Raw genomic sequence first — 24731 nt, 5'->3', positions numbered from 1 at the left:
ATATTCTATCCTCTAATTTGACCCTCTACGTTTGTATACTTTGGCCCCAAATGTATCACCTCACCTCACCTCACCTCACCTCACCTCACCTCATCTCACATTGCTACCGCTATATAGTTATTCACTCTATTTACTATGCGTAGCCGTTTAGACCCACTATTATAATATATGCAAAGGCTTCTCTTGTGTGGCTTTTACCATCTTCTACTCTTTTACAGTATTTGTAATTCGTGCTAGGTGATGGGTGATCACGTGTTTCAAAATCATGAGCGAAGCTAAGCTATTTATAGAAGCTCGACGCGACGACATGAAATCCGTAAACGGCACCAAAAAATTCCCTGATGAGAAAAAGTTTCGGGCCTCCGGGTGTAGAAAAAGTGTTGGAAGGTTGAGATGGTGTCTCGTTTCTATTATCTATGTGCAAGTTTCTTGCCTAAATTATATATACATTGAATTGCAGCTCTTTTCCACCCATTACTCTATTATCGTTTTATTCGCCACTCTTTTTGTTTCCACTCGCTCGTCAAATCACAACTCGCTAGTAATCATACTCATAGCAGAGATATCCACCTTGAATGTTAACAACATCGTAGATTTGAATATCTGGAAGGATGTCGTGAGTAGTGAGAGTGTAGTTGAGAGTCGTTTGAGGCCAGCCAGCAGCAGGAGCCACATCGCCTTGCTCGGCGAGGTAAGTCTCGTTCAAACTGTTTCCGCTAATGTCGAACATGCGGGATGTAGCATTCGCCTGTTGCCATTGCCACCACATACGATCCACATAGTTGTGGTGCATGAAGAAAGCTGGATCGCCGGCAGAACAATCGATATCGGCCATCTGTAATTGTTAGCATTGGTCTAGAAAAGTGGGAGAGGTTGCTTTCTTACCATTCCACCGACAGCAGCATGTCCAGCGACGTGAGGACTGGTGGGGTAGATAACCATGCAGTTGAAGAAATTGTAGTAATCGTTGTACTGGGTGCATTCCGCCACCTTCTCCGAGGTGCAGTATTGAACTTGTGTAAGGTCGAATGCTCGGTAGAAGCAGTAATCGGTGTTTTCGAGTAGTGGACCGATGTGTTCGGTGGTGTTGGCAAAAGCACCATCAATAACACATGCGTTTTCATCCAAGTTGGTTGAACCGAAGTATTCGGCAGTCCACATGTCAGATTGGAAAAAGTCGCCGGCATCGGCATCTTTGGCTTCATCCCACCAGCTCATAGGACCTGTGTAACCGCACTCGGTGCGGAGGAGAGTCTCATGGGTATGCATGTAGTATCTGTGCCATGGAAGGAATTGGCCCTTGGATAATTAGGGTTGTGTTTTCAACCTTCTTCATAGAGGAAAACTTACAACGTTGTGGATGATATCTTGAACATATAGTCCATCGATAGTTTGGTTTGTCTTATCACGATGAAGAGACTGAAGATCACTGAAACGACTTGTGACACCGGATAGAGTGGTAGCGGCAGGGAGGTTGAACAAGCATTGCTCGGCCTTGAGATAAGCCGTCTTTTCGCTCGGGGTCATGTTTCGCCATTCTTTACGAACACGGATGTTTTGAGGAGTACATGTGCCATTGTAGAAATGGAGGCTCGTGGTATCGACCGGCTTCTTGGCTGCGGACTTGGGTTGGGCGGGGATAGCCTTTGCTGAAACGGTTGCCAAGAGGACGGCGAGGGCTGCTGTCTGAGTGAACTTCATGGTTGCGATAGGTCAACAAGTGGCATTAATTGAAAATAGAGAAAACTCGTAATGATCGTATGGCAGTTGCCTTGCTGTAAGAGAGTGATAATAGAACAATATGCTTATCTAGGGCCTCTAGGGAGTTATATATTCGTCTTCTAGTTGCCGTTGCATTCGTACCCACTTGATCAAATCCTTCAGCCCCCTGGCCAACAAAGATCTAGTATGAGGAACGCCAGAGGGACAGCGAGAGCCATGCATGGAAGTGTGGCTGTGATGGCTGCAGACGCGTAGTTCATCCGGTAATGGGTGGATGCTAGCCGTGCGGATTGAAAGGTTCATGTTCAATTTGAATCTTGTTCCGATAATGCACCACGATTTTAACGACATATAGTCGATATGTCGGGTTTCACCGCTTGCGACTTTGGATGCTTCTGTTGGGCAGAGGAAAAAATAGTGCTAACTCGTGTATTTGCTATGATACCTATCGCTAGCCAGAGTATCAACCATCACGATACTTCGCAAAGGATTTCCTTTGGACATATGTCCCACTTGTGAGATTGTTTCGATTTTCTAGCCAGGAAGCTGTAGATAGTAGATTTGATGGAGTTTTTTTTTTGGAGACAAGGAGATACCATCCATAATCCATTAGCAAACATGTACCTCTATCATAATCCCTGTCCCAATCCCTTTCACATACCCGTACAGCCAGAAGTTCACAGCTCCGATGCTAGATGCACGCACCACAAGATGGTGAACCACAAGAGAACTTACCTGGGTTCCTTAGCGGCGGACATGCTTATTATCTGGCAGCATATGTGATACTTTATGCTTCAAACACAGTGTGCAATTGGTCAGATGCAGCAATTCTAGGATGGACCTGAGAGTTCGCGTCGACATGACTGACGGCTTACCTGGATCGAAAAGGGTAGGAGCTCAAGTTTCCCCACCCGAGAAAACGGTAGTACGTACATGAGACTAAGGCCAAGATACGTTTTTGGAGCGGTAAAAGAAGGCGAGACTGAAAAGAACAACTTTGATCGTAATCAAGTTGAGAATGGGGTTGGTAGCTTGAGTCGATATTTCATAGCCACGTAGATATTCCTGCAAATACGAGTTTGGAAGGCAAGTCTTCACACGTGTAATGTTAGTCTATGGATTTCGCGATCCTGTAAATTCGATGGATCTGATAACTGCAAAGCCCGGGTCTTTCGTGATCGAAAACCAACGAGTGACAGATCGACCATGTCAAGAAAGAAGGTTGAGCAAGCTTATCGCACTGGCCCAGCTTTCGGACCCGAAACCACATTCTCGAAGCCTTGTCTTCTTGTGCATTCCCTTGAATTTGCATTTGAATCTCGCAGCTAATCCACACGCACTCGTCCAACCCTTTCAGATCCGATCGGGAGAATAGCCGACCGACCTGTCTTGCAAGGACTGGGTCGTTCCGGGACGGGCGGCTCGACCCACACACCCGCTCCTGAAAGTGGATCTGGAAGACTTGATTGGCTTCTGTTCCTGGGCTGGTTTCGGTCCCGAGATCAACTACCGTGGGTGGGTGGGCGGTACTCGTTTTTAACTTTGTGGCTGCGATTTCGAATACCGACCGCACTTGTGAGTTTGACTTTTGACTTTTGACTTTTGACAGATACCGTGCGTTGGCGAGATGTGCATGTATGTATGTGCTAAAAAAAAAACAGGTGTAGACATTGGGAAACACTTAGCATTCTCATTCATTTCTTCAAGATCGACAATTTATTTTTGTCTTTTATGTACTCGCCAGGTTTTCTTTGAAAAAAAAAAAAAAAAATAGATGAAAATGTTCATAGTAGGGGACTACGTATGCTTTGTCTTGGCAGGTCAGCAAGTCGTCGCTGTCAAACCGGCTTATAATTTCCGACATCGCTGAGATGTGCTGAATCATATTGTAGCCGCGCCCGCCTGTAGCTCAGATCCATCCTTACAACATCACAGCCTTATGCATGAAACGAGTTGGTGACTGCTGGTCTGTTTTGGTTGTTATTGGTTTACTATTACTTGCTTGATCCCTACTTGATGAGAAGGGAAAACTGGGATGGCAAATTCGCTAAATGGCATACCCCTTATATTCTGTAGAAACTGCATTATTTTACATTTCATATTTCACGTCGAAGTAGTGATCTGGAATGATATTGTCGATATCAGAAGAGTTGGAATATCTTTGCATGATAACATGTTTGCAAATTTTCTCTTCTTGTATAAACAAGGAGACGAAACTCTCACAGAATGGTTTATTACTATTGAATTTGGAGAAGAGAGTATTATCTCCACATCCTGGTTTTTTCTTCCGTGTGAATACTGAACTTTGGTTGTGGGTCAGAATGGGTTGGATATGACTAATGATGAACTGGAAGGTTATTTTTTGGGGAAAATGTGATGTAAGATCATCCTTTTGAAACGTTATAAATGTTAGCATAGGTAAGAATTGGGAATCTTTGAGTTGAATCGAAATGGTGTAGCAGTGTATTAATACATCAATCTATTTCTTAAATATTGGGTATAGAGTACATATTGGGAAGATGTGGCACGTGCGCTTGCGCTGCATATATCCTAGATCACTTCTACTTCGTCGCTAGATTTTAATCTACATAGTCGATAATCCATGCATTTCACTGGTCTGCTTGTTTTCTCTCTTGTGAATGTTCAGGGCTCATCTTCTGCATTGGAAATTGATATTGGTTAAAGATAAACGTCAAGGGTCATGCTGGATAAGCATACCACAAGGCGGATCAGAGATCTAGGACACTTACGAATTAACTTTTACTAACTGCATAACTCTAATTTATTGTGCATATTTGGAAAGGAAGGAGGTGACGACAATATATCTCCACTATCTACGAACTTGACGAAATCTCAATTGTGCGGCTACGAGGGAGGGGCTCGGTTGATTGCACTTTGGACAGAAAGAGTACTGCTCTCAAGATATCCGAGGTATCTCCTTCTTCATAGGAAGATTATTTTTGAGAAGCCACCAGAAAGTCATGACAACAACCATGTTTTGAGTTGCTACGGAAAGCCTATTCTAGAATCCTATCCATATCAATGGTTTGTTCCGTTCGTGATATACTAGGATATATGATCCATCTTATCAATAATGGATCTCCCCCCTACAAGTGGAGTCAAACAAAACCATTCGCAGCCTGAAGATTATACAGAATCTTTGTATACATCAAGAACGGGCAATATGTTATTTCAAGTCCTTGTCTCCGGATGATAAATGGTGGCTTAGATGCCAAGGAAGCTTTTCCAAATACATTTGCGAGTCGTTTGAGAAGTCTAACTGTTCGCTCGGTGCGGATGGGGAAATACGTAGACTATGGGATTTTCCGTCTCTGGTGAAGGAAAAGTCTCATATGAGATGGGGAGTTCCGAATTGAATGGACGGTAATTGTGATGGAGGAGTTCAAGACACGGAGGAGAAGATCGATCTGTAAATGCGGATCATACCGGGAAAACGGATGCAGCTATCTCATCCGTAAAATATTCAATGCCTTCGTTAAATACATGGAAGCTTTTCTGGAAGCGTTGAAGAAGTGTTGCGCTACTAGATTCTCACTATTTTCTGCTAATACCATGTTGATTCTATGCTCGGGAGGTTTGTCGATTCCATCTACTGCACGGTGCGGTTTGACTGTACTCTGAGTGGGCTGTGGGATATCTCCAATTCGTCAGTAGATCGCTAATATACCTCACGAAGGAAGGGTGCATGAGTCGTTGAGCCACTCGAAATTCTTACATACGCCTTCATTTCCTGACTAAAAGAGGGAGCGGAGGAGATCGATTTGAATCCTGCTTTCATCGATCATAATCACACTCATATTACCCAAGAGACAACTCCAGCAAATTGATTTGCCAAATACGTTAACGCGAAAAGATTTCGGGGTGGTCCAACGCTTATCCTTTGTAACTGATCAAATCGAGCTCCTACGAATGGACCCCCATATGCTAAACGATGGCTAAATCTTCTAGGATACGGAAAACTAGTTCGAGACCCGAGCTTCAATTTCAGGAAACATTGTGCTCAGGCGGCCGACCGTGCAAAATTGGAGAAAGGTAGTTTTCGAAATAGAAAAGCTTAGAAGTTTTTATTCCTTCACTTCCATCGATATTAACAAAAGCAAAGCTCTCCCTTTGAAATACAATAGCACTGTGTGATTTGGAATTATTACTACACAACTACATGCAAGATAGTTGGGCTGTAACGGGTTACGTTTTATTCCAAAGACCCCGGATTTTCCAAAGGTATCGTAAAAGATTTTGATGAAGGCCCCCTGCAGTATTGTCTAAGTATGATAATAGCAGATCCTGATGAGAAATATCAACACGATAGGTCACTAATGTTTCGGTATCCGAATGATTATCTCCAAAAAGCTACCAAAGAACAACGCGCTCGAGTAGATGAACCTTTCGCGAGGCTTTATTCTGATTGGGCTACATTACATGAGATAGACAAGAGATGACAAGGCGACGTGGACGATATGAGGTACCGCCTCAACAATTGCAGGAAAATCAAAGTGAAGATGCTAAAATAAATCCTGAAGATTGGGACTCGATAGAGATGGAGCTTTATCATGCTGAAGCTCTTAGAGACTTCTCGGAACTTCCACTCCCGAGCGGAAAAAAGACGAAGCATGGATCGCTTGCGACATGAATCCAAGGAGTGCCCTCTCCAAAATGTGGAAGGGAACCCAGGAATTTTTCTAGAGCGACATTGAAATGTAGTGGCGTAAACAGCAAATGAATCGAGGAGATAAATGCTATCTTTCCAGGTATTGATACTGAGCACATAGCAAGTATCAAGCTAACGCATGACACCATCAAAGCCAGAATAGAGTTAGATCTTCAAGCTAGAAACAAAAGAGTCAGTAGAATTACCGCAGAGGTTCAAACAGCTTGGGATGGTGAAGGTTCAAGCACGTTTCAAGCCCCGCACGAAAAAGAGAAGACCAGAACACGAACAATAGCATCAACGCAAGCAGACGATGCGGTACAAGCAGTACCAGAAATCTCAGTAAGCGAAGAAGTTGACACAACAACGACCGAGCTACAAATCGAAGTCGATATAAGGGCACTGAGCGTTTTCGCCTCCATATACTCGGATGCAGGTGGTGGCCAAGATACCGGCACACTCGGCTGAAAGGATTTCAGACGCGCATTGCGTAAAGCTGGGTTTGAATCGTGAGAAGGTAGAGGTTCTGCGGTTGAGTTTCAAGCTGCCGCACATCTTCGCTGGAGCGATGGCAAAAAGACTGGCTGTCGTAGAACCCATCCAAATCCGCACTTCGACCTCATTCAGCTTCGTGGTTTGGGAAGACGACTCGGTAAACACTTCGGCTTTAACCGTAATACTTTCGTTCTAAACGAATGATTGGGAATATCCGAGCCTCGAGTACAACTATAGATGTCGATTCTCTAAATCGCGTGGGCTACTCGTGTTTGGGAGATATGCGTCTATGGGTTGCAACAAGAAAGCAATGGCGAATGCTTTGCGCGCATGTACGAGACCAAATCCAGTCTGCCATACGGAATGCAAGTTGCATTCACAACTTTCCGTCCCACTTTCTTCATCTTTTCGATTGCATCAGCGCCCCCTTCCCACGCTCTACCTGCTCCATAACATCACATCTTTTCAAGACGCGTAAACCATGCAGATCCATGCAAAACCACCCCTCTACAACCTACCCTATCCTATCCTACCCTACCCTACCATCTCTTCAGAACAAGATATCCAATATTCAACATTAACACCAACATCAAGCCCACAAATCCACAAATTCATAAAACCCAATCATCCGACCAGCACCCACCTATCTACAAGCATGCATGCAAGCCTGCCACACAGAATTTAAGAATTCAAGAATTCAAGGAACGAGCGTCGCGTTTGTTCGCGTTCATTCGCGATACATCTCAATCGCGACTTGAAGTTTATTCGGTGTTCGAAATGTAGGGATCGTAAAATGCGCCGTGCGTTCATCTCTCCAATGCTATGCCATCGAGCCCGTCCTATCTAAATTTTCAACATCACCTCACCTCTTGGTGCTCTCTCTCTCTCTCTCTCTCTCTGTCTGTCTGTCTTGAGATCTGCAGGTTCGAGATTCGTAGCGTGGTAGAATGGGATTGGATGAGACTTCGAGAAATTAATCATCGTGGGTTCGGTTTGTGTTTGTGTTTGTGTTCGCTGTAGGTAGGGTAGTGAACCAGGTGAGTTGGTAGGTAGGAGGAAGATGTCAGTGTGAGGGATGGAGGGAGGGGATTTGTATGTATATGTCTCTACTGGGGAGGTGGTGTGATATGGTATGGTGGTGTGATATTGTGTAATGTGGCGTGGTTTTTGCTACGACAAGGCCAATAGTGATGGGGTATGGGTATATGAGAAATTGATCCACCTCATTAAAGAACTTCCGCTTTGGTATTCTAGAATTCTCGACGTCGAGAATATGATTGGAACCTTCTCCGGTAAATTGGTAAAGGCAAGAACAGAAGGAAATGGTTGGTGGAGGTCACAAGACATGTCATCATGTTCATCAAATGTGTTCACAAGAGAAATCAAAGTACTTGTACAAGAGTGTTATTACAATATTCTAAAGTCAAGCTAGCCCGCCACAATAATTCTTCCTCGGCCGTCACCGAATTGGACTTTTTGTAAAAGTCAAGCCTGACCTTTTCCTTTTTTTTGTTTTCCGTGTTTTTTTTGGTCTTTTTTCTTTTCCGTGTTTTTTTGGTCTTTTTTCTTTTCCATGTTTTTTTGGTCTTTTTTCTTTTCCGTGTTTTTTTGGGTTTTACCTTTTCCTCCAACACCACCAAGCTTCAATTGCATGAGAGCAACTTGAAGTTTTCTCTGTTTCCTTTGACCGAAGTCAACTCCAGCCCACCAGGCCTAAATACACAGCTGATATCCCCAAATCACCCTGTGGTCAAGAGAACAATACAAGAATGGCTGCAGCCTCGGAACCACCACCACCACCACCACCACACCAACCACCACCACCTCAGAATCCCCAGCAAAACCGTCCCACCAGATCAACAGTCACCAACCAACCAACTCACACATACCAGTCAAAGTCGATCCCATACCCATTGATAAAACCTTACTCTGTTGTAATATTTGCTTTGAAAGACAACGGGGGACGTCCCGCGTCTTCCTGAGTCCCATTAGGCTAAGTCGGTCACGTGCCCTCTCGGGTGTGCCTGCCGTCCTGGTGTTTTGCTCAGGCAATCGATGGTCAGTGAGAAGGAAGTCAGGGGGTTCTCAAGCTTCCTGCCGACGCAGCCTGCTATATTTTTGCCTTCCTGACTATTAACTCGACCTGATCTCCCGTCAGAAGTTGCATCCTGTCGTGCCATCGGCGACCGGGACGTACAACTCTGCGAACGAAGAACCTCCGCACTGGACGTATGGTTCATCGAGGGAGATCGTATAAGGATCAACAACAAAGCTTGGAAAAATCAACAGAGGGAGACAAAGACATGGTAAGTGGAGAGGTGGATGGATCATGAAGATGAGGGTTTCCGCCCCACCAGATCATCACACCTGCAACCACACCATTCCGGACCGCGAACGCCTGTTGTTTAAGGTTAGAATTGGACAAGGTGAGAGATGGAGAGAGGTATGAGAGCGAAGAAAATACATACTTCTTGCGATGTTTCTTGTGATAAGAATAGTAAAAATATTTGTCGAACCGGATAAAAATGATAACGATATTGTCGATAAAGGAAAGACCGAAAGAAAAACCGAAAGGAAATGGGGAAGGCGACAACAATTCTGCAATGGGTGTTAGTATTTTGGTGGTGTGACGATGTGTTTAAGTGGAAGACTTACCAAAACTCGAACGGGGTCAGAGTTGATCGTAACCAAAACAAGCACGCAAAAGGAAAAACCTGCTGACAGTTAGTTCGATGTTCAAGCAATGTTGCAATATGAGGAAGTACTTACATGAGAAAGGACGTAAGAAACGACATAAAAATCAAAGTCGGAAAGGGGTGGGAAAGAGACCAGACGCAGGCGAGAGAAGTGCGAATGGGACGCTGGTGGTGGTATTGAAAGGACCAGCGTGGTGAGGTACAAAGGGTAGGTGGCTTTGTATTGTCGAGTTACAAAGAGTAGGTGGCTTCGTATTGTCGAGGTACCGAACAAGCGAAGAAGATCGTGATCAGTGAGACTCACGATCTCTCGTTCAGACGAAAAAATGAGTCTATCCTTTGCAGCGGCCGCTACAAAGGAAAGACACTCCTAAAGTCCGAATCGCGTGCAAGGTAAAAGGTGACCAGAGGTCCACGAGATGAGCAAATCAAGCGAAATGGAGCTTGCGTATTCTGTGCAGTTGGCGCTACACGGAACTTACAAGGTCGAAAAGCTGTCGAAGGTCGATCGAGTGGTGTGGTCGGTTGAAAGGGGAGGAGACAACGATTTGTTCAAAAGACGAAGTAAATCACTTCCCGTTGCAGTTGGCGCTACAAAAGCAAGTGATAAAGGCCATCGAGAAAATGCTCGTTGTCGAAGAAGTTGAGGATACCGGGGAACAAAAGAATGATTGAGATCGAAGGATAAAGGTACTCAATGATTGGAATGTCGGGTCGGGTCGAAATGGCCATCGCTCACAGCAGGCACTGCGAGAAAAAGACAAATTGAGCTGAAGAAGACGGTATCGACAAGCCGGAAGGTGTGGGAGGATAATGAACAAAAGAATGATTGAGATCGGTAGGCGAAGGCACTCAAAGATTCCAATGTTGGACCAATACCAAAGATATCCATCTCATGCAGCAGGCACTACACAAAAGAGACCGAATTGAAATGGTAAAAATTGATATCTCAACCACGAGAAAGTAAGAAGAAGGTGAGGGAGGAGGGGGACTGCGAAGAACAAGTCAATGGAAGAATAACAAAGATCCACGGCGGCACTTTGATGATTGAGATGTTGGGTCCAAGACTGGAGTGCGTTCAATTCGATGCAGGTGGCGAGTCTGCAAAGAAAAGAACAAACTCCAGTCTGGAAAAGATTCGTGTCGAGAAAAAAGGAAATCAGAAAGAGTCGGGGAGATGTGAAGCTATTTAAGTTATTTTGGAAGTGATCGTGGTGCGCTTGATCACTTCGCGTGTAGATCAAATTTTCTCTATGGTGGCAGGAAACGCAATTGAATATGGGAAAATGCGCGCAAAATGAAGGTGAAATGAGGGGGAAGGAGTGAGAAATGCGGAGAAACACCTTGCTGGCGTCTGTTGGGAAATGAGATTGCGCAAGTTTTCTCTCTCCCGGCCTTGTTTCTCTGCCGCCTTTCCAATAGACGCGGCACGTGAGAGATATAAAGTGAATTTATCTTTGTTCTTTGGGAGTTTTCGGAAACTTGCAGTATCAGGAAAGTGGCGCAATCGTTGACAGTGAATATTTTTTGACGATATCACCAATAGAAAATCTAGTTGAGGGCGGCGAGGGCGGGCACGTTGGGGAGGCAGTGTAGAGGGTGAAATTTTCAATCGAAATTTTCAGAAGATCTGGAGTGAATGTAATGAGTCATTGTTTTTTTCCAACCCACCAAGGTACCTCGGCAGCGAGGGGGATTGATTGTTGAGAAAGGGACGTGGAAAGTGGGAAGTGGGAAAGCGAGAGGTTCGACGTTGAGATTTGGATATTGAAGTGGAATTCGGGGGTGGTAGAGTGAAGTAAGTGAATCCAAAGCTCCTTCAAACTTGGTATCAGAGTTGAAGTTGATGTTGGTGTCGACTTTTGATATTGGTGTGAACCTTGATGCTGATGTCGATGTCGACTCTTGATACCGGTGTGAACCTTGATGCTGCCAACGATATTGATCCTGATGGTGATGCTGATGCTGACCTTGATGTTGGCGTTCATCTTGACACTGCTGTCTATCTTCACATCTCCCCAACTGATTCTTCTTCTGTACTCCTGTACTTCTACCATCCATCTATACCCCTCCATGCCCACCATCCAGCACATCCAGATCATCACTACTATACGAATCGAGGTAGGGAGATAGGAAAGCCCAGACGGGTAATTATATGCAGGAAGAAAGAAGACCTCATCAGGATGTTCATCCAGTTGGCTCCAAGGTGTGATGTGATCTGATGTGAGTGAAAACTTTCGTATGGTACATTGGGAAGTATATACATTTATACATATACACATCGCAAAAGAAATGAACTTGTCGATGGAGACTAAGATACAGTAGAGGATAATTAATTACATCGAGTCGAAAGCTTTCTTTCACCTCCACCTCCGCCTCCCGCTTCAACTCCACAAGTCAATCCAACACCCATCAAAATTCCAAACTGCACACAAACGAGCTCGCCACATTAGAATCTCCTCCGACATACTTCTGCACCAACGGATACTGACACAAGTTCCTCTCAATCACCGTTTCATTTACCTTTGCCGTTGTCCTCGCCGTCAGCACATCAGGTGCCACTCCCTCCTCAACCCACTTGATCAAAGCTCCCATCATATCCACCGGATACGGTCCTTTCCCACCCGAACAATGCTGCACACCTGGCGCTTCAAATAACCGATAGTAATCCCTCACATTCGCATCTCTCTGCTCGACCTCCCTATAATACTTCGCCGATCCACGCGGAGGAACAACTTGATCCGACGACCCATGCCACGAAAGAAGTTTCCCCCCTGCCTCTTTGAATGCCGAGAGATCCGGATCCGCAGTCCCGATAATGGAATCATATTGTTGGATAGATGAATGGGTGATGCGTGCAAAATCCTTTTGAGTGATATTTGAAAGAGGAAACGATGCGTTTTTCACAACAAAGAGATTGATCCAGTCGACGCTAAACGGAACCGGGAAAGGTATGCAATTCTTATTCCCATCTGTGCAAATGGTGATTGCGTTGCCGAGGGTCAGAGGAGTAGAAGGGTTAAAGCCATACCACAACGACTGACCGTCTTCTGTTGTAGGTCCATCCCAAGCCGCTTGAGCTACCTGTGCAGCTGCCGAGGAAATAATCAGATTGCTTCCATCTGAGCAACTCACATTCCTTCCGACTGTGGAGTTTGCTTGGAAAGCGCAAAGTTCGGGTGCACTCACGATACCGTCTGTAACACCATCGAGGCCATCGCAAGCCTGGGTTCCAGCAGCGGTAATCGCGTCGATTTCACATGAACTAGGGTAGACTCCTAATTGGTTCATGATAAATTGAGGCCAATACAAAGATGGGAGCATGTTTGCCCAATTGATTCCTGGCGCACCAGCTAAGATTCCATCATATCCTTCTGGATAGCGTTGAGCCATCATGTAACCCTGCCTTCCACCTGTCGAACAGCCATTCCAGTATGAGTAATCCGAGTTTCTTCCGTAATAGGAAGCTACAACCGACTTCCCAATCATCGTCATCTCATTCAAGGAAACCGATGCGAAATCTTGGAGTAAATAAAGATTGACATTTCCAGGTGATACCTGAGCCCAATTAGTTGCATACAATGCAGATGGGCCGTCAACATAGTGACCACCATCTGTACCAGCGGCAACATAGCCTTCAGACACCGGAGTCATCATGGAGCCGTCAAGGCCTCCGGTATCAAATCCACCACCGCCTGTCCCCATAAATCGACCATTCCATGATGATGATGATGAAGGTAGATAGATTTTGACATTGATGGTATCATTTTGGCCCGGATGCGTGTATGTAAGTGTTACATTACAGAAGTCGAGTGAAGTGATATTGACATTGGAGGCTTGATTGAGTGGTGCGACTGTGGCGGTATAGTTTAGAACTGGTATTGCTGTTCCAGAGAGAAATGAAGCACCAGGTAAGTCTGGATAGGGAATAGTAGAGATATTACACGGAGATGCCATTGCGATTGCTCAGCTCAACAGCGAGAAGATGATTTGCTATGGAGAATGAAGAAGAAGAGAGGGCGATGAGTTGATATTCTTCATGTTGAGGAATTGGATGTTGATATACATAAACTGTAGCAACTGCCGTCCTGTCCGGTACAAGGATTGAGTTTTCAGGAAGTATTATTGATTCTATTATTCTCCGTTGAAGAGGCTGCAGCAAGGTAAATGATTTCCTGCATCAATTGCAATGCTGCACTAGACATAGTATTAAATGTGGAGAGGAGAGGTGAGTATAAGTGGGTATAGATGGGTAGCCTGGCACGTGCTTGGCTTGTTTAACCTTATCTAGAGTGTCAATACGCGATACGAAATACGAGATACACTTGTTAGTTGTAGCTAGTGCCTCCCTAGTACGTAGTCCCTACTATAGGATTTGTTCTCGAAGAAGCTCGTGCTATAGTAATCAATTACTCGGTGCTATATTTGTACCTATATAAGCATATCACTGTCACTCAAATAGGCGACTACATCCCCTATTCCGGGTATAACCTGATACAGCAGAATGGATCCGATGATTAATGCTCAAGTTAATCTAGTCTGATATCTCTATCACTGCCCATTCCATACTCAAAGTGACCAAATGACGTAGCTATCATCCGTGAGAAAATGCTATATTGGGGAGACATCACCCACATTTAGTATTTTAAAAAAGAGTGATGTTCCCTTTCTCAACTTCATTGCTTAATAATTAGACTGGAAGTGGGAAGAAAGATCAGTGTAGTGAAAGTAATGTATAAAAATGAAGCACTTCAAGACGTTAGCCAGTGCGAGCTTTACTAGTTTTAGTTTAAGATTTGATAAGATTTCAGGACATTCGAGATTTTAAGTTTAAAAAACCTAGCCTACTCTCTTCTCTTTCCAGAAAACTTTTCACTGAATCGTTGAACTTTTGATTGCATTTAACCCTTTCATCATGGACCTACTCGCTCCGTCTCCTCGCCTCTCAATCGAATTTTCATCCTCATCTCCCTTCAATCTCTAAAGAGAATAGATTGTCCTCGATGACTTCTCTTCTTTATTAATGAAAACGGTCATCATATATTAACTCGATTCTCAACAACGTAATGACTATGTCTCCTAAAGGACTACCGGTATCAAAGGGATCTATACACCCGATACGAAGTCTATCGAATCCACATGAATATTCCATCTTATTAGAGGCTAGAGATCAAAGTTGCGGGGCTGTGATGTAGGTTTGAATAAAGAAAGAAGGTGTAGGGATTCAAGTAAAAATTCAAAAGCCATAAGGCATTACTCTTCCCCAATACCTAGGTACCGAGAGTTAGACCGAAAAAGGGCAAGCTTTATGTGAAATGATGCTAGCTTTGACTTATATGATACGACCATATTGATGATTGAGTTTCTCTGATATTATGAAATTTCTAAAGGGGGCTTGCGTGATTTGGGATGAATCGGCCGCTTGTTCCTATCTAGTCGATTACTGTGCGTTTCTAGTACCTCAATGAAGTTATTCTCATTATTCTATGCTTGAGGTCTTGGATTTGGGGAATTCTTGAGATCATGAAGTGCTGAAAATGTTCGAGACGAGAGTATATTCATACACGGAGACTTCTTTACTGAGCACATGCCAAATTCTCAAATACTGGGAACAGACGAACGAGCGAGCCCGGAGAATAAATATCAATATATCATTCTTTTACATCATATCAAATTACTTCTAGCTCGGAAAACTACTTCTTGGATTCTAGCTCGGGTATACGAGATGATATTGATGTACGTGCGAGCTTTTCACCTCCCATTCAGAAATGTTTGAATAGCCCATAGATAATGTTACTACATTAGCCACGGCCCGGGTCTCTCGGACCCTGAAAGAATTAACTAGAGATGAGGAGGGATTAGATTTCGACTTCCAGACTTCAACTTCTTGATATCTAGATCTTAACATTTAGATCTTGAGGTGATTGAGTTCGCCACTTAACAATACCAAATACCGGGAGAGAAATAGAGAAGTGCCAGCCTTAAAAAAGTCTGCCTGTCTGTTGATGGAAAATGATTCAAGTATCCATCCATGTCTATTGGCGTAAAAAGTATAATAATTACATGGAGAGGTGCTAAAATTAAAGGAGAATTCGTCACTACACTGTACCACAGGCAAGAATCTGCAGGTACCAAAAATGCAACACATTGTTGAAGCTGGAGAGATCGATTGCGAGAGTCTGGATCATCATGAAGAGACAACACATTTAGATATTCAAACTCAAATCCATGCGTGATCCATAAACACTCGTCGAATTACAGTATTTCGAATCAAATCCCAATTGCTATACTCTCTACCCTTTCCCCTTCCCCTCATCTTCCTCATCCACCTACAAGTCCCTAAACCCCCTCCAACCCCTCAAAAAGCGTTACTCCCCATGCCTCCCCCGGATTATTAAATCTACTTAACCACTTCCTCCCCACAAATCTCAATTTCGTCAAATCCGCATGCGTCAACTCACACTCCCCCGCTTGCAAATTCTCCTTAATCCATTCCTCATGACTGCTTTTCGGAATCACACTAATCCCTCTTCCCATATTCCATTTTAGTGCCACCTGAGCTGGTGTACAATTTCGTTCTTCGGCTATGTCGATGAGAATGGGATTTTGGAGGAGAGGTGGGGCTTTTGGTTTTGAGGAAGAGGAGGAGGGGCGGAAGAGAGATGTCCATGATGCCCATGAAAAAGAAGAGGATGACGAGAGCGATGGAGAGGTAGATGAATGATAAGTTGGATTAGTGTTTCCCAATGGTGAATAAGCCGTCATTTTAATACCGAGAGCTTTATGCGTTGCTACCCATGCCGATTGTTGTAAATAGGGATGGAGTTCCATTTGATGCATATATGGTATTGTACCAGTCGACACGACATTTTTGAGTTGGAGCGGAGAGAAATTGGATACCCCGATATTGAGAACACGAGATTTGGGGAGGGAAATCATGGATTTGTAGGTCTATGTCGTGTTAGTCAAAATTTGAGAACATACGAAAAATGAAGACAAACCTGGACGTGATCGAGATTTTTGGCTCCATTAGATGAAAAGCCAATAGGCCAATGTATAAGATATAAATCCAGGTATTCGAGACCTAGATCTTGGAGGGTTTGATTCAACCCCTTTTCCACATTTTCATAACTTCCATGACTAGTTGACCAACCCATCAGTTAATTTTTCACCGAATTCACTCAATCTATCATTCCCAAATCATCTAACCAAGTGAAAGATATAAACAATCATAACATACTGATCGTTCCAAAGTTTACTCGTCACCCAAATATCCTCTCTCTTTAAGCCGGCTCTCTTCAAACCCTCTTCGATTCCCCGTCCTACCGCCACTTCGTTCCCATACACAGCCGCACAATCAATTTGACGATATCCAATTTCAATTGCGTACGCGACGGCTTCGGTTGTATTTTCGGGGGAAACCTTCAGATTCCATGTTCCGAAACCGATAAGAGGTTGAGAAATCGATTGTTTTTGGGATGGTGGTGCGATCGGATGTTGTTCAGCTGAAAGATATAAGGCGTTGATATTAGACAGGAGGAATGCAAGAGAAAGGAAATTGATGATTTGCATGATGAATGAATGGGATTCAATGGAAGCAAAATGAAGATTGAATTGAGAAGATATTCAGCTTTGGAGATGAGGCCATGTACGCATATAAATATGCACATGTATATATATAAACATATATTGTGGAGGTTTGGGTTCAGCTGTTTGTTTTGCTAGGGTCGGGCATTACTAGGTATGTGAATTATGACGTTGGATTTAACAAGGGTTCGCGTCGCTCTGGCGCCAGCGAGGGTCCATGCAATTGATGTCCGGTAGATTGAGATATCTGTGGCAGAACACAAATAACAAATGTAAGAACGTGTGAACATGGAAGCTACGCAGTATGTTTCTATTGTAATAAGTTACATATACTCAATCAACATCTTTTCTAGGTGTGCACCAATATCCATCAAACCACTTTTATCCGCAAGCACAAAGGCGGTGAATCTCCATTTGCTCAGCCAACCTCGCCAACCTCACCAACCTATACGATACAAAGCTTGACCATTCACGAGAGAAGACTGAGTGTCAATCTTCAGAATTGTACAAAGACTAGTTTTATCTGGTAGAATCATAGCATTCACAATAAGTGAACAAAAATCCATTATAAATAAACACCAAACATCAAGCTTTCATTCTCAAAATCCTATCAAATATCCTACGCTACCACATATACATTAACCCCTTACTCCATGGATATCAAATTCCCATTTCATAATCATCATTATACTCATCAAGACTAAATAACCATCGCTGAATCAAAACTCAGAAGATAACATCTCAACCCTGTACATCTTACTTTCTTCCCCTCGCCAATAATTTATCCCCTAATTCAGCTACGGCTGACCCCCAAGAAACATCAGTTCCATCTCCCTTCTCCTTAGCATAGTTGCCCAATCTATTAAGCAAAAAGTCTCTCATCTTCGGTTCATTAAACCTTTCCCCATAAATGACTTTTGCAACTGGGGAAATCTCCACATCAAATCCTTCTTCCGTGCTATGACTAATGAGACTGAAAGCTAATTCGACCTTTGTGTTGAGAGCCGCAATCAATAGCTTTGATTTGACGAGGATAGAGTTATCTGATGTTTTGGTGACAACAGTTGGACAAACAATATTTAGTAGATGAATGTCATCGACTACTCTTGCCGCTTTGTTCCAAGCGACGCTAACAGAATTGAGGAGAGTCTTGATTTCGGTTTCTGATTGTGGTAATCCTCGAACGTGATCACGGATGCATTGGAGGAGAAATTCCTTTTCGGGGGTGAGGGTTAATGGGTTGTATTCTCGATTGGCGGCAATATACCAAAGATCGATTCTTGAATTTGCCGGTTTTGTAGTCTTGCTCAAAGCATTTGACTTGAATGCAGCTGCGTCGAAAACAAGTTCAATCTCCTTTCGATAAGTCATTGAAGTTATTGTTCCAGAGACACCAGTGATAGTCCAACCATGCTTCTTTTCGAGAGCATCTACTTTTGCTAGAAAATTGTTAGCGACATCAATAAATTATACCCAGAGACTGATTTATACCTTTAAGGCTACTTATCTCGCTTGAACTCCAACCTCGGCATTCCTCTCGGATCTTTTCCGCTTCACGAATTTCTTCCAAATACGTTTCCTTCTTTGCGGTGCCAGCTTCAATCTCAATTTCTCTTGCTTGAAGCTGTTTCTTTAATTCCTCGATCATGTTCCTCTTAGCTTCAACATCAGCTTCAACAGTGATCAACTGCTGTCGAGCTTCACTAAGCTCTTCGGGATCACAGCTAGCAATTTCTTCAGCAGCAGTCTTCATGTTAGTCTCTTCATGTTGGAGTTGCTGAGCTCGTTTGATCATCTTCGGAAGTACAGCATCTAGCAGTGCTTGTTGTTTGTCGAGGACTTCTTCATCGTTGATCATGCCTTCAGCACTTCTAACGAGTTCATCCTTGACGGTCTCAAGTAATGTTGATCGCCAGTCATACCACATGCCTTTACTGAGGAGACGGGAATGCGTCTTGACATTCTTGAGTTGATTATCCATGACAATTTTCATATCCGCCGGCGCAGAAATGTATTCACGGAAGAGTGGGGGATTCTCCTCGAAAGTTTCACTCTCGATTTCGCGAACTGTTTTTCGGCCATCTGATATATACTTTTTGAGTTCATGACAAGCCTAAGCATGTTAGTACGACCATACTGTATCAAAAGGAATTTGTGTGGATGACTTACATGCTGGAATAACTCAAGCATAGGAATGGTAGCAGCACCCGCAGCGACACAGTCTTCGAGAGAAACCTTGGTTTGATCCGACAGTCGATTCCTTATCGGTCCATCACTAGACCGTTTTGGTGCGATTGTATGTCTTCGTTTGGTTGTTGTCAATTCCATGAATCGAATGCTTGTCATGTTCAAGAAATCCTGTAACTGTATGCGTTCATTGTCCAGGGTGTCTTCAGGCAATGTTGGGTATTCAACTGGTTCTGTCTCCTTGAACGGAATCGCCACAGGTTCAGTCAAATTGGCTTCTGCATCCTTGAAACGTCCTTGATCACGTGGTGTGGTAATTTTGTCTGTGATGGGCGAGGTGGTGAGAGTAGGGGTGATAGAAGGAACAGTCGAGTCTTCCATACTCTTTCGGCTCGACCGGGTTAGGCGACCAGTGGTTGTCTGTTCCTTGGTGGGTGGCCCTTGAAGATGGACGTTTTTAACGGGACTGCCTTGATGATTTCTCAATCGCTTCATACCACTCTCATCTTCATCTGAATCATCCTCATCCAACTCAGCGGGTCTTTTGCCCAAAAGTCCAATTGCGGCACCAGCATGCAAACTCTTGCGACCTTTCATTGACTTCTTCTTAGGGGTTAGACTGCTGATCATTTCCTTGAGATTCAAAGTTGCATCTTTTTCTTCCCCTTCAGCTTGATCCACTTCACGCTCCATTATCTTACGACCATTTTCTCTATCTTCTTCTAATTCTCGCTCCCTGTCAACTTCCGCTTCCATGATGCGAGGATCTTGGAATCGTACACCACGATTCAAGCCCGCTGGCTGGGTAGGTGTGAATGATCGTGCTTGTTCTCCAATCGATCCCCGTCTGTCTAACAATGCAGCAACCTTTGGTGAGCCTAGTCCTACTCTATCGAGACCAATGCCAGTAGATAATCGTTTTTGTGGTGTTAGAATAAAGTTAGGTGTGGCAAGGCCTGTATTGCTGTCTTGTTTAAATAATTTATTGGGTGTTTGTTTTTTGCTTGAAGATGTGCGAGGTGTGGAAGATGATTCTTTGAGATCAGGATTGAAAAGTCTCTTTGGTGATCCCGTACGCATGAGAATATTTTTGGAGGGTGGAGTTTTGCCAGGATGAGATGGTTGAGCAGGTTGTGGAGTGAGCTGTTTTTGTGGGGTAGTAGGTTTCTTGACTGGCGTTAACATCTTGGATTTCGGTGTAGACTTTGGTGTTGTAGAGATTCGGTCCATGCTTCTACGAAGACCTTTTCCTTTAAATCCGGCCGTGAAGCTTGGGCTGCCAGTTTCTGGTGCCACAGTTAAAGCATTGTGGTTGATAGGCTTTGGAGGAGAATTGGCGGGAACATCTACGCGGAATGGTGAGCTACCAAGATCTGTTTCCATTTCCATAATCTTCTTTGCTTGATTTCGATCTCCAGCGTTCAATCGTGGTAGAATACCACCTAAAGCCTTGGTCATTTCCATACCAACTGTTACATCCATATCCATATCCATTTCCTCAGTCTCGTCCGTAGTCGGAGGTATAATGCGACCCACCGCAGTAGTCATATCCATGTCCATATCCATTCCCATCGTTTCATCACCAGCTGGAGAATTCAAGCTTTCGCGATTTTGGGTTGACTTTGCCTCCGAAGCCGTAGATACTCGTCTCTTGTTCTTGGCCGCAGCTGGCTTTGATAGTACGCCACCTATTGCCGATGTAAAATCCATGCTCATATCATCATCTTCGGAAACCTCCTCATCATTTTGAGCTGCATGAATTCCACCTATAGCAGTAGTCAAGTCCATAGTCTGTTCTCCGAATGCCGATTCTTCACCTGCTGATACTCTACGAGTACTTTGACGACGGCCCGCTGAATTGAGCTTTGCTCCAGCTTGACTGTTGGGGATAATACCGCCGAAAGCACGGGTGACATCCATAGAAAGCTCGTCATCTTCTCGTTGTTGACCTGGTAAAATTCTACCAACTGCACTTGTCATATCCATATCCATTGTCATCTCTTCTCCATCTGATTGCTCAGCATCTAGCTGAATATCTGATTTGGCTGCTGATGAGAAAGGATTCACGTTCTCTTGGTCTTTTTGTGATTCTATAGGGGCCTTCTTTGCCCATGGAGCAAAGGATGCAACGATCTCATTGTCTTCACTCATTTTAGTATCTCCTTGTTCGTCGAAACTCATTGCTTGCGTACCAGCTTGGTTTGCAGCTCGCCTCAAGGATTGTTCCAGCATCGTATCTGAACCAACACTAAATCCTGATTGAACTGATGCCATTGACATGTTTGTTGTTTCCCCGCCATCCATAGTCATTCGGGTTCCATCGTCATCATCATCCGAATCACTAGAAGCAAATTCATCATCTTCAATATCTTCAGCACCCACGGAACTTCCACTCATAGGACTAGACGAGAAAGCATCGTTCGGATCATTGAAATTCATAGGAGGTATGACAGAACTTCTGCGGCGCTTCTTTTGATGTAAGTCGCGTTGATGTTCCGGCGATCCATTTGCTGTATCATCTTCGATTTGTTCAGGTGGTGTTGATGGAGGGTCCGAAGGGTCTGAGCTAGGTGGTCCAGAATTTTGCTGGTGCGGGGTAGTGACAGAGTCCCCAGTAACATTTGAGGCTCGGCGGGTGGAGTTGGTGGAATTGGATGATGTGGTGGAATCTTGGTATTCTACAACAACATCCCAAGTATGAAGGGTTGCTTCGGGCGCAAATGAAACACGTCGATTAGCAAGAGACTTCCGACGAGCATCTCGCCTAGCATTAACTTCTTTCTGCATATCAGCTCTTTCCTTCTCTTCCCTCTCTCTAGCGGCAGCTTGCTGTTGTTCCTCCGTTCGCAATGCGACTCGATTATCATTGTTGGTTTTCGGCATTTCGATATGGAATGGGTCATCAAGTGTTTCGGCGCCTGAAGCCTTTGAGCCAGCGTCAACGCCAAAATCGATTAACAATTCGGAGCCTGGAAGTGGTGGTGAAGCAGTCTTGCCCTTTTTCGGACTCGACTTTTTGTTGGGGTTATGCGCCGGAATTTCACGGAGAGGTGGCATAGTAGGTTTCAGGATGGATCTTGGAGGTGGTTGAGGTATCGCAGCCAGAGACTATGCACTTATTTAGCTGGTTTCTTTGCTTCCACATTGTGTGAGGTGCTCACCTTGCGACGATTCCCAGTAGTATCTTTCAGTGCATCTAGCCCGCCAGGACCTATACTCTTACTTCTCTTCTTCTTTGCTGGCTTCTCGATTGGAGCCCTTTTTCCAGTAAGAGCTCCAAGTTCCGCCGTCATATTTTCTTTATCTGCAGGTATTGCGGATAATGATTTTCTTGATTTTGGGCGACGAGTCGCGGGAAGTGTAGCTTCCTCCAAGGAGGACATTTTGAATGTCGTCGAATGTGAATTATTTCAAAGTATCATCAAGAGTTCCCTGTATGTTAGTTATGAAGTTTGGAAGAGTAATGGTCGAAATCTTGTCTTGATGTTGCTATGCCGAAAATGAAACAAACCCCAAATAATTCAAAGTAAACAAACAAGTCGCGTTGTAGTCCAAACGAGAAACTCGGTTCATCTTCGGAACGCAGTTCACAACTCTATATTCATAATAAATTTTATTCAATCACATGACCTTCATAAGACTATCCTCGCTTAGCCGATTCCCTTAGCGGCACACACATTTCGAGAAAAATTGGAAATTTACAGAAGCCTTCAATCGACATTCCTATCGACGACCACCACGAATTTGCGACCTATCGACCAAATTTCGCAGCCATGGCCACCGAACTTACCGTACAATCGGAGCGCGCTTTCCAAAAGCAACCTCACATCTTCCTTAACTCTAAGTCGAAGACCAAGTCCAGCAGGGTTGGAAAGGGTGGCCGCAGATGGTACAAGGACGTTGGATTGGGATTCAGAACCCCAAAGACCGCCATTGAGGGAAGCTACATCGGTATGTGGAATTTTCTACGGGTTATTGAAATCGAGGAGGAATTAAGCAATGCGACACGGAAATTTGAAGACTGGGTCTTATTTGTTCGAGATGGGGGATTGAGGATTTCGGGTGGTGAAACGAAACATGGAAGAGATGGCGAAAATTGAATCGAAATCGAGCGCGATGCTAACAAGAAATTCTCAACAGACAAGAAGTGCCCATTCACCGGTCTCGTCTCCATCCGTGGTCGTATCTTGACCGGAACTGTCGTTTCCACCAAGATGCACCGTACCCTCATCATCCGCAGAGAATACCTCCACTTCATCCCTAAATACGCCAGATATGAGAAGAGACACAAGAACCTTGCTGCCCACGTTTCCCCAGCTTTCCGTGTTGAGGAGGGTGATCAAGTCACAGTTGGACAATGCAGACCATTGAGCAAGACCGTACGTAAACAATTGCGCAAACACAAATTTCTCTTGATGAATTATATTTCCTTTCCGCAAAGCAGAAAGATTGAACCTAACTAACACAATTATCAACAGGTCCGTTTCAATGTTCTCCGTGTCCTTCCCCGAACTGGCAAGGCTGTTAAGTCTTTCAGCAAATTCTAAATGGGTTCTTTATCGTACAAGGGGTGCATGTGGTCTTCGGGATGTTGATCAGGAGGGTTGTGATCATATGAATACTGGAAAAGCAGCATGAAAATCATGTGCAATAGCTACGAAAAAGTAAATCAATGCCACGACGTTCCCGACACAAGACTTTGCGCGATTTGAAGCTTGGTGAAGTGGATTGATATGAACAATGATATAATTTCAAAAAAACAAGCTTACCCCAGCTTTCACAGTTCCAAAATTCCTCTTGCTGCTGATATTTTTGGTGTATACAAAAATCCACATACGTTCGCACATTCTAGGTACGAAGAAGGAATAGACTTGGACTCAACATATCATCAGGAATAACGATAGCCATATATTACCAAAGAGTGCATTTCAACACCATGGACCCCCAAGATTACGACTGGATGTTACCTTTATGTGCATACATGGCGTAAGTCGTTCGAATGGCCGTGAATTGCATTCTCAATGTATTGCAATAGGAACCAAGAAATGGTTGCCACAGCACGAGTGACCATGGCATCTTCGTACCATTTCCATCAGCTCGCAGTATTTCAAATCTCCAACTCTCCATCGTTGCCGCAGTTTCTCGAGACTGGTTGTAAGGCTTACATTGTGATTAGAAATTTATTGACAACCATTAATAAGATCGCGGCTCCGTGGGCACCGAATTAATCATCCTAGGAGCTACAGGAGCTAGATCTGCGGAAGTTGACATTTAGATAATTTCCGGACCCCATGCTTGGAGATTTTGGATTTTACAGAACAAGCACAGTTTCTTTCATCTAGTGCCAATCTTTCCCCTTTTATTCTATTCTTGGG

At 44.0% G+C, this 24731-nt stretch overlaps 5 protein-coding genes across 5 annotated transcripts; 1 reads left to right on the top strand and 4 right to left on the bottom strand.

Annotated features, from left to right (window-relative positions):
- Positions 1-241: 241 nt before the first annotated feature.
- On the bottom strand, positions 242-1817 carry BCIN_06g00420 (hypothetical protein). Its single transcript, XM_001560118.2, has 3 exons — positions 1351-1817; positions 886-1299; positions 242-835 (listed from the first exon to the last, which is right to left on the bottom strand). Exons 1-3 carry the CDS (start codon positions 1699-1701, stop codon positions 539-541), a joined length of 1062 nt encoding a protein of 353 aa, XP_001560168.1. The 5' UTR covers positions 1702-1817; the 3' UTR covers positions 242-538.
- Positions 1818-11804: 9987 nt separating this feature from the next.
- Positions 11805-13840, bottom strand: BCIN_06g00410 (hypothetical protein). The gene has a single exon (XM_001560111.2). It carries the CDS (start codon positions 13537-13539, stop codon positions 11995-11997), a length of 1545 nt encoding a protein of 514 aa, XP_001560161.1. The 5' UTR covers positions 13540-13840; the 3' UTR covers positions 11805-11994.
- Positions 13841-15582: 1742 nt separating this feature from the next.
- On the bottom strand, positions 15583-17502 carry BCIN_06g00400 (hypothetical protein). The gene is made up of 3 exons (XM_001560109.2): positions 16823-17502; positions 16584-16722; positions 15583-16533 (listed from the first exon to the last, which is right to left on the bottom strand). Exons 1-3 carry the CDS (start codon positions 17152-17154, stop codon positions 15922-15924), a joined length of 1083 nt encoding a protein of 360 aa, XP_001560159.1. The 5' UTR covers positions 17155-17502; the 3' UTR covers positions 15583-15921.
- A 191-nt stretch (positions 17503-17693) lies between these two features.
- Positions 17694-22892, bottom strand: Bcspc105. The gene is made up of 4 exons (XM_024693292.1): positions 22518-22892; positions 19339-22464; positions 18661-19282; positions 17694-18608 (listed from the first exon to the last, which is right to left on the bottom strand). Exons 1-4 carry the CDS (start codon positions 22737-22739, stop codon positions 17926-17928), a joined length of 4653 nt encoding a protein of 1550 aa, XP_024549078.1. The 5' UTR covers positions 22740-22892; the 3' UTR covers positions 17694-17925.
- Positions 22893-23024: 132 nt separating this feature from the next.
- Positions 23025-24136, top strand: BCIN_06g00380 (hypothetical protein). Its single transcript, XM_001560106.2, has 3 exons — positions 23025-23307; positions 23497-23735; positions 23835-24136. Exons 1-3 carry the CDS (start codon positions 23130-23132, stop codon positions 23901-23903), a joined length of 486 nt encoding a protein of 161 aa, XP_001560156.1. The 5' UTR covers positions 23025-23129; the 3' UTR covers positions 23904-24136.
- Positions 24137-24731: the final 595 nt, after the last annotated feature.

This window comes from Botrytis cinerea, chromosome 6 (assembly GCF_000143535.2).
Source record: "Botrytis cinerea B05.10 chromosome 6, complete sequence".
In the NCBI taxonomy this organism is placed as follows: Eukaryota; Fungi; Ascomycota; class Leotiomycetes; order Helotiales; family Sclerotiniaceae; genus Botrytis; species Botrytis cinerea.
This window is presented reverse-complemented; position numbering and strand designations above follow the sequence as displayed.

Excerpts from the sequence above, each read along its gene's own strand:
- BCIN_06g00400 (XM_001560109.2), bottom strand. The coding sequence starts at position 17,154 with ATGCAAATCATCAATTTCCTTTCTCTTGCATTCCTCCTGTCTAATATC. Across the intron at positions 16,723-16,822 it reads AGTAAACTTTGGAACGATCA|TCATGGAAGTTATGAAAATG; the intron begins GTATGTTATGAT and ends TTGGTCAACTAG. Across the intron at positions 16,534-16,583 it reads AAAATCTCGATCACGTCCAG|ACCTACAAATCCATGATTTC; the intron begins GTTTGTCTTCAT and ends AACACGACATAG.
- BCIN_06g00380 (XM_001560106.2), top strand. The coding sequence starts at position 23,130 with ATGGCCACCGAACTTACCGTACAATCGGAGCGCGCTTTCCAAAAGCAA. Across the intron at positions 23,308-23,496 it reads CATTGAGGGAAGCTACATCG|ACAAGAAGTGCCCATTCACC; the intron begins GTATGTGGAATT and ends AATTCTCAACAG. Across the intron at positions 23,736-23,834 it reads GCAGACCATTGAGCAAGACC|GTCCGTTTCAATGTTCTCCG; the intron begins GTACGTAAACAA and ends AATTATCAACAG.
- BCIN_06g00410 (XM_001560111.2), bottom strand. The coding sequence starts at position 13,539 with ATGGCATCTCCGTGTAATATCTCTACTATTCCCTATCCAGACTTACCT.
- BCIN_06g00420 (XM_001560118.2), bottom strand. The coding sequence starts at position 1,701 with ATGAAGTTCACTCAGACAGCAGCCCTCGCCGTCCTCTTGGCAACCGTT. Across the intron at positions 1,300-1,350 it reads AAGATATCATCCACAACGTT|GGCCAATTCCTTCCATGGCA; the intron begins GTAAGTTTTCCT and ends TAATTATCCAAG. Across the intron at positions 836-885 it reads ATGCTGCTGTCGGTGGAATG|ATGGCCGATATCGATTGTTC; the intron begins GTAAGAAAGCAA and ends TAACAATTACAG.
- Bcspc105 (XM_024693292.1), bottom strand. The coding sequence starts at position 22,739 with ATGTCCTCCTTGGAGGAAGCTACACTTCCCGCGACTCGTCGCCCAAAA. Across the intron at positions 22,465-22,517 it reads CTACTGGGAATCGTCGCAAG|TCTCTGGCTGCGATACCTCA; the intron begins GTGAGCACCTCA and ends ATAAGTGCATAG. Across the intron at positions 18,609-18,660 it reads CGAGATAAGTAGCCTTAAAG|CAAAAGTAGATGCTCTCGAA; the intron begins GTATAAATCAGT and ends ACAATTTTCTAG.